Source organism: Lynx rufus, unplaced genomic scaffold (genome assembly GCF_022079265.1).
Source record: "Lynx rufus isolate CCGP_SWC_20201006 ecotype Redwood Valley unplaced genomic scaffold, mLynRuf1.p SCAF_1, whole genome shotgun sequence".
NCBI lineage: Eukaryota > Metazoa > Chordata > Mammalia > Carnivora > Felidae > Lynx > Lynx rufus.
Window position 1 is genome coordinate 178,104,848 of NW_025814823.1, and position 16,727 is coordinate 178,121,574.

General features: G+C 45.9%; 1 protein-coding gene across 1 annotated transcript in view; it reads right to left on the minus strand.

The window, feature by feature from the left end:
- Window positions 1-438: 438 nt before the first annotated feature.
- The window catches only part of RANBP17 (RAN binding protein 17), a 322,388-nt gene continuing 306,099 nt past the window's right edge, over window positions 439-16,727 (minus strand). The window contains exons 26-28 of the mRNA XM_047076735.1: window positions 4,692-4,790; window positions 2,681-2,808; window positions 439-841 (exon numbers count right to left, since the gene is read on the minus strand). Of these exons, the coding sequence (XP_046932691.1) occupies window positions 745-841; window positions 2,681-2,808; window positions 4,692-4,790 (324 nt within the window). The 3' untranslated portion in view covers window positions 439-744. The remainder of the gene's footprint in view (window positions 842-2,680; window positions 2,809-4,691; window positions 4,791-16,727) is intronic.

Consider the following 16,727-nt stretch of genomic DNA (forward strand, 5'->3'; position numbering starts at 1 on the left):
CGGGTGTCGGCACCACCCAGAACTTCTTGCAGGGGCTGCCTGACTCCTGAAGGAATATCTCTGCAGGCAGTAATTGCACAGCTTAATTCTTCTAGACCGAACCACTTCAGATTTATGCCAGTGAAAAGCAAACGTTATTTGTAAGTCATTTAATTGTGTTACTGTCTCTCAACTTTATCAGATGCTGCTGAGGCCAAGAGGGCTGCGCGCAGTCCTGTGGGATGCTTCGGAGCGCTCCCAGGCTCGTTCTAACTACGCACAGCTCCAAGACCCCAGCGCTGCTGCTTTCAGACTCATAAGAAACGACTAACTTAATGGGTTCAAATGGTATTTGTCTCAACTCAGGATCCACGTTGAAGGTTGCATCTCCAGCACATTCACAACCTTGATTACAACAGAGTTCCATTAACTAGCACACACCTAAGTTCAAACCTGGTTTATTAAGTTCTTTGGTTAAATATTGTTTCTACACCCTTTCGGAGCATTTATAAGAACAAAGATAATGCTATTTTTTAGAAAGACTGAAAACACATCTTTTGCTTTTTTTCAATGTAAAGACTGAATTTACACTGTGCACTGTTATAAATTCTTATAATTAGGCCAGACTTATAAAAAGGTAGGGCTTTTGTTGTTGTTTGTTTTGAAAAATAGATTCTCCTGGGCTAGCCGACATTGCTGTCCTGGGACCCGGACCCACAAGAGTCTCTTGGTAAAGGCTGCTCGGCACATGGTCAGGGAAGGCGGTCAGCTCATCATATCCAGACTGCACGGCTCGGTGCTGCCATCAGTCCGCAGGGCCTCTGCCACATCTCTTCTGAAGACGGATAGGTTCTGGGTGAACCTGTGGAAAGAGGAAGAAAGGCCAAGGGCAGTGGCAAGGCGGAAGTTATATGAGCCTCTGGAGGATAAAGCCACTGTGGAGCTCAGAACCTTGGAGAGAGCCCCAGGTCCTGGCTGAGCTCCTGCCTCCCGCCTCCACTGCAGCCATTACTTTTGGCCACCAACACCCCCTTCTCCACCTTCCCTGGCCGGAAAACAAGGGTTACCACCATATATACCCAGACCCACTTGAGGGGTACATTTTGTGGGTGTACTATTTAAAATGAAAAAAAAAAATCAAATTACACAACGATGGTAAGGAATATAAAGGAAAGAATCAAACCTTTTGTGCCAGGCACTGGGTTGAGTTTACGTATAGATTCACTTAAGTATCACAAGTCTTCCCAAAGGTAGGTATTTGTATCCTCATTTTGTGGATGAGAAAACCGGGCTTAGTGGTTCAAAAAGAGGGGGCACTGGGCTAGATTACCTGAGTTCAAATCCTGGCTCCACCACTTCTTAACTGGGTGATCTTGGATGAACATTTAACCTCTTGTCTTGGTGCTCAACTTGAGTAGCTACCCCATGGGATTGTGTGAAGTGAGAATTTACTGAGTCAGTTGAGACAATGCCTGTAAGCACTCAACACAGTGCACGGTACATGGAAAGCATCTAGTCCTTGTTGGCTAGTGCTCTCTTGAACAGGAGGGCTGTCTGACATTATTTTCAACAATCAATTGATACTCAAATTCCCAAGCCTCAGGTCAAGCAATCTTCCCCCACCTGAGGCACCTGGGGTGTCCCCATTCATTAAGTCTCTTCTGCTGGCCTCAGAGGTTGCCCTCCTGCCTGACAGAGGATTGTGGCGTGGAACAAGCAGTCAAGGGTATATGTTTGCAGAGTCTGTCACACTTGGCTTTGTATTGTCAGGGCCCAGGCTGGGGACTCCACCACACGCTGGCTGCAGTGGTTGCTGGAATGACTGATGATTTGCATTTCAAATGGTGAAACATTTGAATGTTGCCACTTTTATAAAAGGGTGGTGCAGGCAGTTCGCCCCCCCCCCAGCCCTCCCCCCCAAAAACCATTTTCTTTCTCTATTGTTCATTATTATCTGTTTCCCCCACTAGAAGCTCTATGAGGCAAAAACCTTGAACAGTTAGTTCACCACTGGTATCTTCAATGCCTAGCACATAATAGATATTCAGTAAAATTTTGTGCTCTAAAAAAATGAACAATGGAGGCATACCTGATAAGTCTCGGTTTCTTTCATTTAGATCTCATTGGCAACTGTAAAACTCGGCACTCTTAAAGGTCAGGCAGAAGAAGGAACTAATGTTTACCGTGGCTCCTATGTCCTAGGTACCATGCTTTACTACATTCTGTCATTTAAATATCACAACCAATTTTGTGGATGAGAAAACGGAGGATCAGAGCAGTTGACTGCCTTATTCGCTGCCACACAGCCTATAGAGGGCAGGGATAAAGTTTAAATTGGAGTTTATCTGACCTCAAAGCTTATGCCTGTTCAAATGCCAGGAAGCTCTCCTTGTCCCTCATGGCAGATCTGAGCTTTCCTTCTTTTGACCTTCTCAGTGAGTTATTTTCCCTACCTTGTGCTGGATTATAAAGTGCATAAGGGCACAGGCTGCATTTTGTTCATCTCTGCATCCCTAAATAGTGCCTAGCATGGTGCTTTAAAAAAAGCAAATACCTGGTAATATTTACTGGATGGAAGTAAACCGCGTTGAGGGTTACGAGGTGTAACAGAAAAGTCACATCTCTATGTGAGCTGTGTTAAAGCACAACCCCAGTTCATTTCCACAAGCCAGAGATGTTGGGCTTACTGCACAGTGCTTACCTGTCTCTGTTCTTGGTGGACAGGCTCTGTTCCACGCCTTCCATCAGGTTCCTGAAGCACTGGGCCAGGACCTCCTGCTTGGGGAGAGGCTGGCTGTTGATCAGGCTTGCCCTCAGTTCGCTGAAATACTGTGGGGAGACGGAACAACCTCAGGGCCCTGACTTCAAACCTGGGCCCCGAGAGAGCTGTGGGGGAGGAGTTCTACCTGCTCCATCTGCTTAGTGCTCCTGACTCTCAGGGAAGCTCTGGTCCAGGCCCCACTTTGAACTTTAAGCCTTCAGAGAAAACCAAGGCAGTAGATACATTGCTAGGTATAAACTGTATTGTCCCTTCTCATAAAAATTTCTTGCTATAATTATTCTATGGTTACTGAACAATTTAGGTCCTCTGTGGGGGACCGAGCATGTGAAGGTCTTCCTGACTCTCCTCTCCACTCATCACAGAAAGGCTGAAAGGAAAGAGGAAGGGCCTTTCAGGCTGAGGCAAAGAACTTAACAGGGAGAACTTGGGGTGACTGGAGGAAAAGGCCCAGGTATCCCCCCTCAGGCTGCATCATCATCTGGGCTTTAGTGAATCACTTCTCAAACAACCCCAGACTTTGTCCCAAGTCCCTGTCCCCTGTGTTAGGCTGGATCTGCTCTGTTGAGGCGGGGTGCTAAAGGGGCTTGCGTAGCTCTGGGAGCGCGTTCCTGAACTAGGAAATCCACCTGTCATACCTGGTCACAAAGAACTACACAACCCCTTCTCCTCTGCTGGGGTCCGCTGGCTTTTACACAAACACAAGCTCTCGTGCTTACACACAGATTCTAATCATTGGAAACAGCTTAATTTTGGCACAAAGACAACATTTTGTCAGTCATGTGTTTATCCTTCCAAGCCCAAACAGCATGATATTTAATTTCCATCATACATTAAAACGGCCCACATCAAAAACACACGTAATTAATATGTAGTCAGACTAATACTTAAATACTATATATCAGAGGCATTACACTTAAACCACAATGTCTTCTTGAACAAGATTGGGAATGCACAAAACTACTTATTTTTCCCTTTTATAATGATGCAGTGACTCACACCAAATAGAAAATTATTAGTTTTTCATCCCAAACCGTGAAATATTGCCTCCATCAGTAAAGTATAATATTGTGATGTCATAAGCTTTTTCTAAACACTGAATTTGCCCTTATTCCCTCTCAATCATTTTAAAAGAACTGCTCTCTTTTATAGAGCTTGGATTTAAATCACAATAACACCAAGGGAAGATGAATGACAGTGCTATCGAATGTGGCTAAAATTGGATACTTCGGCACAGGTGAATGATGAGACAGCTCTTCTCTTTTTGATATATTTTCTTCTTCTATTAGTTTCCTTCCAAGGCTGGGATTTCAGTTTGAATTTTAATGTATGCGGCTGCCTCTAATCTCACTGTCTTTCTCCCCAGTACTATCTTATTGTATAGACAATTCATTCTCCTGAGCAGTAATGTACTGTTCCTACTGACTGCTGGGGAGACAGGGGTGGGTTCGAGAGGAAGCTGGAGGGCCTGGGAAGCAGCCCAGGGTGGTGAGTGCATTTAACAAGCTGGAGACTCGTGCTCCCAGGTGAAGGGTGCTGGCTCTGCGGTGAGTCCCTGAGGGCCACTACAGTGCAGGGCACTGGGGATCCCAAATATAAGGGGAGCCAAGCAAGAAGCAGGAGAGTCGTAGCTCAGAATTCCCCTGGAAACAGAAGAGGGGAGTGAGGCTGAGCTTGAAGAATACTGAACAAACCACCTGCCAATGCGTGGGGAGTGCTGGGTTCCAGGAGAACTGGTCTTGAGGCCTCCACTTACCTGAAGAAGATCTTTGGGAAAGGGCCTGCTGGGGGAACATAGCCTTGCCCGGGGGCGCTTGAGGTCCCAGCTCAAGCTCCGTTGTTCCTTCTGTTCTTGTCTCAGCTTGGCCTGGCACACAGCTACTCCCTCCCCGCAGTGACCCCCTCCCATGGACCTTCCTGCAATCACACTCACCTTCTCGTTGAGCAGGATGAGCCCCAGGAGAGGCCTGGATACTGACCACTGGTTCCGACAGTCTTCAAAGACAATGGTGTTCATGAGGACAGACATCATCTAGAAGACAGAGTCATATGAAGACCCTGGTCCAGAGGTCCCCCCAGTCCCAGGTCTTTTTTGTGCTTACCTTCTACCCCTACATTTTGCCAACAGCCATGAGGGCTCTTCCTGGACCAAGAGCTTTGACTCTGTGAGCCTATAATGCTGCATGTAGGAACTCTTGGCCAGCTCCCTGATAAGAGTTCCCACCACCAAAAGCTTTGGTGAGAACCTTCTGGGTGGGCAGAAGTCAGAGGTTACGAGGCTAAGAGGATCAGTCTCTGCCTCCCAACCCTGGTATGCTGTCCTCCACGCTAAATCGCCAGGTAAAAGCCCAGCTCACCCTCCTTTCTGCCTCTCATTTCACCACAGGTCAAGTTATGAAGGGGCAACATCTCTCAGAGGGAGGGAGAAATGGGATACATTCCATGTGACCTCAGAATGTCCCGTTTCCTACTGGCTCAGGCTCATTTGGTCTTCACTAATTTACTTACTCCCTTCACTTTTACATGTACATACTCATCCATCCTCTTAAGTTCAAAGTCTGCAAGACACCTAAAGAGAACAGGCATCTACTGCAACCTCTGCCCTGAGGAGGTAGAAGCTTCCTGGGGCAGAGCACAGAGCAGAGAGATAGCCAGAAATCGGGCTCGGCCAAGTGCAATGGGCTATCAGCAGAGGGACGGATGCTTCTGGGTCTCTGAGAAGTCAGGGAAGGTTCCACAGAGAAGGTACAGTTTAGGGGGCACATCATAAATGCATTCTAGGCAGAGAGGGCAGCAAAAGAGGAAGCTGGGAGTGAACTGAGTGTGGCAGGAGAAAAGAGACGGGGGCCAGAAGCAAGACCCCAGGGTCAGGCTGGCAGACCATGCTGAGGAGCCTGGACTTCATCCGGATGAAGTGGGAGCCAGTGGTGGGTTTGCGGCAAAGGAGAGACACGCTCAGATTTGCACTTAAGCAAGATCCCTCTGGGGACATGCAGAACGTGTACTTTTGCAGGTGACAGGACAGAAGGAAGCCCGGGGATGGGGCTGCCGCAATAGTCTGGGCAAGAGGCCGTGAAGCAAGCTGCGTTCACCTATGTGGAGCTGATGGCACACTTTCCTTGCCTTGGACTCTGTACCGCCCACCTCTAGTCCTTCTGTTTCTGCAGCTTCAGAGCCCCTGTCCCACAAAGAGCACAGGGGGAAATGGCAATTACGTGGCAAAGGCTACCACCCACGTGACCCTTGACTGGGCTTCGGTGACGTCTGCTTTCGTTGCTGCACTGCTGCAATCCAATTTGCCCTGTGATCTCAGGCCAGTTATGGAACCTCTCCCTCTCTCTGTGTCACTTGCATTAGCCATAAAGAGGGAAATAATAATCCAGCACAAGAAAGTTCTGAGAATCAAATGAGATGGTAGAAATAGAAAGTGTTGCAAAGAGTAGAAAGTGCCATAAACATTTAAGGTATGTGATAACAACAGTAATGAGCATCTCTGTAGCTCTAAACATTTGCTACCCCATATATCATCATCATCCTAACAGTTAGGCTGGTTGCAAATGAAATCTGCCAATTCCATATTTATTGTATGTCCAGTCTCTCTGGGGAGAGGCAGGTCTTAAAGCTTGACGTGGTGAACATCGTTTGCAGATTACATGTTTTCATGTACAATCTAACAAGCGACCCAAAGTCATACAGCCACAAATTAAATTGACAAGCAAAACTAACAGATCTATGGAGACAATCTAAAATATTATGGGCTTCAGAATCTGAAGGCAGAATGGATATTTTAATGGAAAAGATTAAAGTTAGAAGCACCAAACTCCTCTAGTAACTGACAAAGCATCCTGAAGCGATGTGCCAATTACTTTATACGGTTCTCCTGTGGATTCATTTGTCTGAATGCATGTATTTATGTCTGTAATAAGTAAGGAGATGTTTGAATAAAATACTTTTCTAAAAATAAAGTTGGCTAAAGTGTCTGATTTTTGAAAAAATTGTTTTACTCTTCCAGAAAAATGGGAATTAGTGAGCAAATCTGCTCAAGTGGTATTGACATGGCAGCTCGTTTCCAGAATTCTTTTTTTTTTTTTTCTTGTTTCCAATAATCCTAGAGGGTACAGGGGACACAGCTCAAGCAATGTGGCAAATTCCTTTGGATAAGCTCTCCCTCTCCCCATATGGGAGAATACTGGGTAAAATGCTTAAGTACAGAATCCTGATCCAGGTACTGCAAAATCTCTCGTGGAAGGCTCTCTGGTTAATGACACGAACAGACGAAGACTGAAAGGAGAGAGCCCTTGGCAACTCTGCCCCAGCCCACCTCAGCCTGCGCAGAGTCACAAAGCACCACAGGATTTAGTGGTGCTGTGAGCGGGGCCTCTACTCCCCCAACTTCTGCTCACTTCCCATACTGTTACAGGATGGCTGGAATGGCCATTTTAGATATGTCCAACCAAGGCTGCATTTTTCAGGGCCTGTGTCCAACACATACATTATCCACTGTATTATCCCAAGCAGCTAATACACCCAACCAGGGGAGCAGCCATTTGGGAAGGGGAGCTGTGTGGCTTGGTCCACTTAGAAAAACCATGCTCCCCATTGCCTCAGCACTTACTCCTTCCCCTTCTGTCTTCCCACAGGCATTGACGTGAGCTTGTAGGAAATTTCTCTCAATGAAACAAAACCAACATCGTATGGTAGGGACAGGCTTTGGAGCCAGTCAGAAATGAGGCCAAATCTGGCCCTGCTCCTTACCTAACCTAGGATGTTGGGCAAGTCATTTCACTTCTCTGAGCCTTTATTTCCTTACCTATAAAATGAGGGATTACAGCAACTACTCTGAAGGGCTGCTTTGAGGACTGATTTCCTTCGTCTATATCAAACATTTTGTTCTGTGTTTGCCACATAGTAGGCACTCAATAATTACCAGTATTCCTTTACTGCAACTATGGTTTCCCTCTTTGGTGTGATCCAGTGGAATTTCACGGTTCAAGGAAGAACCCCATTTCATGTCTTGATTATGTCCAGATCCATGAGATTACAGTCTCCTCGCAATTATCTAAATTTACTAAGAGTTGCAATAAAAAAATAACCTACCATAGGAAATAGTCCAAAAAGCAGCCCTATTTGGTCTGGCACATGTATTAGCATGGAGTTTGAATGACAGTGTTTCTGCTGTTCTGAAAACTTGTAATCTTCCAAAAAATACAAAGCTACTACAAATATCTGACCTGGAAAGAAAAAACAAACTAATGTTGGGGTGCCTGAGTGGCTCAGTCAGTTAAGCGTCCGACTTCAGCTCAGGTCATGATCTCACAGTTCGTGGGTTTGAGCCCCATGTTGGGCTCTGTGCTAACAACTCAGAGCCTGGAGCCTGCTTTGGATTCTGTCTCCCTCTCTCTCTCTGCCCCTCTCCCGCTTCTCTCTGTCTCTGTCTCAAAAAAACAAAATAAAACAACAACAAAAACAAACAAAAAAACCCCAAAACATTAAAACAAATTGAAAACAAACGAAAAAACCCAAAGTAATGTTGTGTCATCTGGATCTCTGTTCACTCCTCAGCAACTCTCCTATGTTCCCACCCTAAGATGCTGTGGGCACAAGCCCCAAGCCAAGTGGACTTTGCAACCCGAAAATGCTGGGTCGCACTCTCCCTACCACAAGGTGGTAACTACATGCTCTCACTTCAGATGCTTCCTGTTCTGTCTCCTGCTGATGCAGAATAAGCAAAGATGTGGTTTGCGTTGAATGCTTTGCTGCTAGATGGTGAGTATGTACTCTAAAGAAATTGGAGCCCAGTGGATCTAGAAGCTGGTAGAGCGGGATGGCTGGGGTCACATGGCCGGAGTGAGTGCGGGGTTATGACTGGTAGTGAGACTTGTCTGTAAACTCCTGGGTGCAGGGACCATGGGGCGGTGGCGGGGGCTGTTCTCTGTGTCCCCAGTGACCAGCATGGCATCTAGCACACACCAGAGGCTTAGGAAATAGCTACTGAATGAAAGAATGAATATGCGAATAAATGAATGAGAAAGGATGAAATCAACTATCAAGAGCGTATAAGGAGCTAAAGAACCGAAAGAGGATTTTGTATAAAACACAGAGTTCTGGCCTCAATCTCTAGCTAAAATCTGAAATGGATAAATATCTAAACCAATACACTGTTCGTTTCCAAGGATCTGGCCTTTGTGCTCAGAGCCCGAGAACTCTTCTAAGTCCCTGGTGTCCCTCCAGCCAGCAGCTCCCAGGGAAAGCCCTCAGTGGGGGGGCTTCCGGGTTACAAAGGCTGAAGGCTGACGCACCGTCTTCTCTACCAACAAGCACTTGCACCCAAGAAGCTGTGCCAGATGAGTCTTCTCACTGCCCAAAGGTACTAACAGTTACCGTTTACGGAGAGCTCAGCACTCTGTTCAGCACGTGTATACGCTGTCTCTACCCCTCAGGTAACCTTGAAGTAGGCATTATCCTCACTTCATAGACTAAGGATCTGAGGTCCTGAGTGAGTAAGTAACTTGCTCAAGGCATCAGGCTACCAGCTATCAGGAGGTGAGGCAGAACTGAGATACGTGCACAGGTCTGCCCAAGTCCAGAGGCCGTGCCTTCATCACCACCACGCCAGCCTGCCGCCTGCCACTCTGGGGCTGCGTGTGAGGACCAAGACCGCCAGCAGTGGTGGCGGGGGCACTGTGTCTGGCCCCTGCTGCAGACTGCCAGGGAACGGACGGTGTGGGAGGAGAGGCTCGCTTCTGGGCATGGCTCAGTCCGGCACCATCAGCGAGCCTCCCGGACAGGCTGCCCGCACGCATCTCCTCTGTTCAGCCACCCTGCCACCTGCTGAAGAGTCAGGCAGCTGCTGGAATCCCCACAATGAGGATCCAGGGCAGCAATTCCTGGAGAGTCTGCAGATCTTCCTGCCTCCTACCTACAGCTTTTATAAATGTGGTTAACATATTTGCAGACTCTCAAGATGAACAACACTAGACATAATTAATAGATTGTCTCTGGAAAATGCTCCATTGAACGTTTTTCTAAAAATAACCATTTCCCTCCCACCAAAAGTACCACGTACATGGTAATTTACATTAACATCATTGAAAACATTAGTAAATTAAGCTAATTTCTTTTGAGTTACAATGTTCCCTACAAGGTGAACACTTTTCACTGTTCATGTTCTTAGAGCCTACTGAATAATACAACTAAACACTATTCCACAGAGTAGAAATAGATGAAAACATTCTAACCCTGCCTCTTGCTCCCCACCTGTATCAGAGAGACAAAAACTGAACCCGAGTAACGCTATGAGCCCTGATACTGCGGGGATCAAATCCTCAATATAGTTAGGGAGGTCCAGCTCTTCCCTCTCTATCCCCGCCTCTTTTCTCAGGGTCACACACATTTTCGTTATGCTGCGACTTTGCTGCCTCTTGATCAGGGAAATGGAAAATGGGGATGGCACAAGAGTAATCTGTCCTGTCTGAAAGGTGGTGCAAAGAGGGCCTGAGAAGGAAGGACAGCCAGAGGACAGGTGAGAGGCCAAAGATGAAGCCTCCCTGTGCCCTGATCTAAATGGGGCGGGGGAGGAAGACAAAGCAAGGATGGTCAGAGCTGTGCCTAAGAGGTGACTTAATCTGTTAGGTTAGGGGCCTTAATGGGAAGAGGAGTAGAATACAAAATTACCCGTACCCCTGGCCAAGCTAGATTGTTCTTGATTTTGATGCAATGAGTTGGTGATGTCTGAGGAACAACCCATAATAACAAACCGAAGAGCTGCTTCTGAGTCTCAGGAAGCTCTTGGTACACGAAATTGGCCTTTCAGAAGGCCAGTGAGACAGGAGGGGGAAGGTTGGCCCTAGCTAAAAACACTGACACAAAAACACAAAGCAAAACCAGGACTGCCTGGATAGTGCAACAGGATCCAAAAGAGCAGAAAAACCTCCCACCCATCTTCACAGCAATTTTTCCGGAGTCCCGTGCCCAGAATGGAGAGCCAGAGTCTGGGAGGATCTGAACACTGCCGAAGAAGGAAAAGCTTCCAGGTTTTCAGTGCTTGTGGAAGTAAGGGAGTTGCTGTCATTACCAAGTGCTGTTCCTGAGGCCACGTGCACAGCAGATATTGAAATGTGATCCTCCTCAAATTAGATACTAGTCATCTTTAGGGAAAAGGAATCAATTGTTCTATCCGTCTGCTGTCTACCAATGTGATAGCAGTGGAATGCTATAAAAAATGAAAGCAATGGACAAATAAGTATATCTTCTCCTGCCTGGATTAACTACGCTGCACCATCTAGGTTATGTTAAATATCTGTACATATTAAACACTTTCCTAAGTTCTTATTGTGTCTTTATAGCCTCATAATAGTAGCAAGTATTCAACACATTAAATGAAAAAAAAAATCAAGCAAAATGCAAGATGCAGTGGGCCTCTTTTTTAAAGAAACAAGATTGTAATCAATTATGGGTGACCCAGTCTCCTCTGGAAACTCATTTGGGAGTCCTGCCGATTTGGCCTTTTCACAATGCTAGCTTTGCTCAAAGTTAAAAAAAAAAAAAAAAAAAAAGCAAAAAAATCTTTTTACCAATAAAGGAACCACAGGACTGATTAATTCAGCTGGTTTTGGTCACAGATTAGCAGCGCATATTTCCACATCTAAACTAACAGCACTCTCTGCCTCTACCCCCTCCTTAACAGAAAGTTACAAGACGCTTTTTTCTCCAAGTGATAAATGGCCTAGAATATTAGAAAAACTCTTCCATCCATTGTAAAATCTAAGGAAATACACAACCTGGTTTTGCTGTGGTTTCAATTTTCTCCATTACCAACATTACCCCTAGTTCTCCAAACATTCATTTTAATCATAGTTTATTCGGGAAAGAATTACCTGCCAGTCTCCTGGCTTATAAGAAAGAAGATAAAGTTGGAACGAAACTTCAGGATTAATTAATTGAGAGTGCTGCGTGTAATGTGTCTACTCCGAACGTTACAGTGCACATCACAATGAAAACAGTTTTATTTTCCATGGTTGAAATAAATTATAATAAATAATTCATTTCAATGGCAGAGACGTACTGGAGAGCAAGAGCAACAAAATTGACTACACTACACTGTGAGTCTCATTCTTGAATCTTCATTATCCATTTGAAAACTTTTTACGAGTAGTAAATCATATTTCAAGTGGCTGCAGATCTCATAAAGCTGCTTGCTGCATTAAAATAAAACCAGAAAACCTGGGGCACTGGAAGGCTGTAGGGTTTGCCACTCAGCATTATTTGGGAAACTCTCACTCTTCTCTTGCCAGCATCAGACAGAACACTTCTCCATCTGATGTAAAAATTAAGCATCAGTTGTCAAAAACATCGTCTGTGTTTCTCTGGGTGGGAATGTTGGGAAAATCTGTACATAGAGGAATAGCCTTCAACTCCGAAGCCATTTTCTTATGATTTTTATTCCCGAGTGACTGCCACACAGCCAGATTCTTGAACCTCTAATGGCCTATACTGGCTTCTGGTGGCCCCTAAATTAGCAAACATGTACAAGCTCAAAAGAGACTCCCAAAGGCACACGTGCTGTTCTGCCCCAAAAGACCAGCCAATCTTCATAGGATGGGTGATATTTAACTTGAATTTTAAAAGATGCGTATCTTAAAATGAATTTTGAATTTTTAAAAGATGCAGTGCCTGGGTGGCTCAGTCGGTTAAGTGTCCGACTTCGGCTCAGGTCACGATCTCACGATTTGTGAGTTCAAGCCCCGTGTTGGGCTCGGTGCTGACAGCTCAGAGCCTGGAGCCTGCTTCGGATTCTGTGTCTCCCTCTCTCTCTCTGCCCCTCCCCTGCTCACTCTCTGTCTGTCTCTCTCAAAAATGAATAAACATTAAAAAATAAATTAAAAAACCCCCCCACATCATTAAAAAAAAAAGATGCATATAAGCATCACCAGAGAAGAAGAATGTATTAGAAAGAGGACATAGAAGGAGAAAAGACAAAGCACACAGGGCTTGGGATGTTTTGAGGGGACAGTCAGCCCCTGCAAGGGAAGCTTCTGAGAGACCTTTTTTGAATGGAAAGGATCAGAGCCAAGGGCAGGGAGCTGAAGGCTGGGCCGAATCCAGGCTCTAAAAGGCCTTTGCTGTCACGCTAAATGCAGAAGTGAGTTTGGGCCAGTACCTAAAGGGTAGCCTTCAAAGGATTTCCGAAGAACGCTGAGCTCTGGGATCTAGAACAATGACCAGTGGGAGACTGAGGCGTGGCAACGATGGGTCGGGAGAAATGGTAAGGGCCCCAGCAAGGCTGGTAGCAGAGAGAGAGAGAAGTGGTCAGAACCCTGGACTGCATATCCCATTTTCTTCCCAGGCAATGACAGCTTTCCAAGAAACACAACCTGCCACTGAACCTGTAGATAAAGTGAGAGCTTTAAGAGCGTGGCCTCAAATGCAAGACCCACCAGTGGGGAGAAGGGCCTGGGGGCTAGACTGTCCCTGTAGCGCTAAATGCAGTGGAGGGGCCGCCGCTGTCCCACAGCCCAACGGCCCGGCAATGAACTCGGGAAGTAAGGAGCAGTGGAATGAACCCCAACCAGAGTACATAAACACGCACGACAGAGAAAAGTACAAACACACGTTTATATTAAGTATTCGGTGATAAAGTAGACTCTAACTGAGGCCATTCAAAATCAGGGAAGGGAGTGGGAAATAGCATGAACGGTCATCACAACATTTCCCAATGAATCTTGTATTTCAAAACAGAGCAACATAAGGCCTAATGGCACGAGGGCATCTCATGCAGTCATCAAAGCAGAGTGCAATGAATATTGTATTTCATAATAAATATATTATCCTTACAGTAGGAGTTTCCATGTTTCACTGCCTCTCATCTGTCACTACATTCTCCCTGATTTCCTGAAGGGATTTAGTTAGATGGACCTAAAAATCTTCATAACCAACAGTGGAGGATTATTTTACTTATTATGTTCAAATGACTTTGTGTGGAGAGAAAAAAAAAAGTATTTTTGTGGCACATTCACAGGGCCCTCAGAAGCATTTTCCATTAAAGATTAGTCTAGAGTTTATGTTGAAACCACAGAGGACAGCATGCTGCCTTTCAGATTTGAGGGTTTTTATTTATAGTCATCTAAATGGCATAGAGTGCTGGCCGGGAGGCCAAGGGGATGATTCAAAGATGTTACTGAGATTTGGAAGCTCTTTTATCCTAATAATTACATAGGAAGCCCAAAGAATGATAGGAATAGCACCTCGTTCCTTAATTTATTCAGACATTTACCAACCACCTACTTTGTGCCAGGCTCTGTGTCACACCCTGCGGACATACAGATGAACAAGGCACAGTCCCAGCCCTCGAAGAGCTCACAATCAAGTAGGGAACGAGACACACAGCATGACAACACAGCATAGCAAGTGCCACAGAAGCTTGCACGGGAGGCTCTAAGAGACCAGAGGAGGCTGACTTACTCTGCCTCGGGGTGGGGGACAGGCAAGGAAGGCTGCACAGGTGACGTGCGGAGGGAGCTGTCGTAGAGAATAAGCAAAGTCTGACAGGCAGTCAGGTTGGCAAAAGGGCGAGCAGGTACAAAAGTCTGGAGAAGTATTTCGGGGGATGGCGAGCAGTTCTGTGGGACTGGAGAGGGTGTGAGGGGGCTGGTGGTGGCAGAGGAGGATGATCAGGTAGCCGGGGCCAGATCTTGTGAAGGGCCTAGTAATGTGTGCTAGAGCACATGGGTCTTATCTTGCAGGAAATGGGGTGCCATTGAAGTTGAATGAATCTGGCAGTGACACAGGAGAAGGGCAAAGCTGGTGTAGCTGTTCTCTGGACGGTCTGAACCCGTAGGAGGCCTGGGCCATCCGACTTCCCCCAATAAAATGCATCTCTGTTCCTGTCCTGGGATTGGGAGAGCACAGACACGGAAGGTTACCTGCTTGGGTTCTGCACCTCAGTCAGGACAGAGCCTGGCTCCTTCTTTGCTGGCTCTGTTGCCAGTACCCTGAGAAATGGCGTTGCCATTACTTCCCTTGGCCCACAGCACATAACTTAATAGTGTCCCTTGTCAGGAACGGTTCTCTTTGTCAGGAAGCTTTTTATTGATGTTCAACCTTCATTTTCCCTTTCTTAATAATATCCCATTATGCCAATACTCCATTGTGCCATGCTAAGTAATTCCCTTTCCTCCTTGGCATTTACATCTTCCAAGTATTTATAGACTTATCAAATGCCCCATTTAGTTGTCACTTAGGCAGGCTATACATATTTAGCTTCTTTAATCTGGCCCCATAAGCCAGCCCTTCCATTCTCCTAAATCACTTGAGTTCTTTCCTCCAGGTTTCTGTCAATTTGTTTCCAGCCCTTCTGTAACACAGGGGGCTCGGGAAAGAGACGGGGTCGGGGAGGGAGGGTTTGCTCCTTCTGAGGGATAAGAACCCAACATTTGCTGAGGGCAGACCTTCTTCCTTAAAGTGCAAACTCCAAAACAGGCCAGGCCTCTGGAGGGCCATGAGCCCCGCTTGATGTCTACTAGCTTTCTCTTGTCTGCACACGTTTCAAGTCACTAATATTCTATTAGCAGCTCTCATTATGTGCTGGGCGCACACAGGCAACACGTGTGTTAAGTGCCTACTATGTGTCAGGTGCCCTGCTAGGGGCTTCTCCTTCCTTCTTCTCTCCCTCTTCATTTCTCATGCTCATTCGATGAATGCTCAAAGAATTACTGAGCTCCTACTATGTGCCAGGCACAGCACGGTGGCACAGAATTGAAATGTGGTCCTTGTGGCCTTAAGAAACTCATGGAGCCTAAGTATTTATCAATCTCTTATTGCCCACCCATCCAGTTGTTTCCTTCCAATCTTCAAGGGTCCCTGAGAAAGGGTCATCATGCACTTAACTCTAATTGACGCTTTCAGTTTCCCGAGTGAACTTCTTTGTCCTATCTAAAACTAGATGCCACATTAAGGATGGGCATTAACACAGCTCTTGCGTAGGATTTTCTTTCTGGTGGTTCTCTCTGGGGCCTAAGAGAGTTCCCTCCAGGCCTTGCACTTCCCATCACTCCTTCTTAGCAGTTTACTTTACATGCCGTATTCACATGACCTCAACTAAGTATGCACTGAATGTTCCTCTTTTCCACAGTAGTGATGTTCCAAGTTATGGGGTAGGCTGAGGAGTGACAGAATGGGAAAGAGCTAAGGCAAGGAGTCTTGGCTACAGTCTTGGGGAGTCTGGGCATGAGACCACAGGAGGGACTAGTTCAACTACCTGATCCTGGGGGCCAGCTCCAGCAAGGTGCAGAATTGCCCTGGCTGAGTTGCTGGTATCTCTGAAGAGGTAAGGTAACTTTGCCAAGTAGCATCACTGGTATTCAAAGCCAGGTACGCTGACTGCACAGTCTGTCTGCTCTGATTGCTGTAAAGCAGAAAATCCTCAACGAATACAGAATGTGCAATTAGACAGCTCTGAAGGAGGACAGAATTTCATCAAGTCTGAAAGCACTCAGTCTGTATCTTCCTAAGCATGACAAGGGATAAAGAATTAACATGCAAAAGTTCTTTTTGGTTGCAAAGCGGACAAAGTAGCAGTAACTCATGACAGGTCAGAGGATTAGGGAACTTTTACCTTGTTCTGCCAGCAGAAATCAGATTGTAATCAAATAAGAAGCTTTCTTTAACATACTACATGAGCTCATAGCCTCACCAAGTGGTTGCTGCTAGTTAAAAACTTTCCAACAGTTAAGACAGAAAATGAATACAAAAGTTCAGTTCACATCTCTAGCACACACATTATTAACCGTTCAAGTAGGTGAAAAACCAGTAATAACTGTAAAATCAATAAATCACACCATCATCAAGCTGACCCTCACTTTATACAGTGCCGTTCCTTCAAGAAACTCAAAGAGCTTCTCATACCATTCACAATGCCACTTGGGGAAATACAGGTGGGAGAAATGCCAGGAAAGAAGAGTAGGTGAAGGCC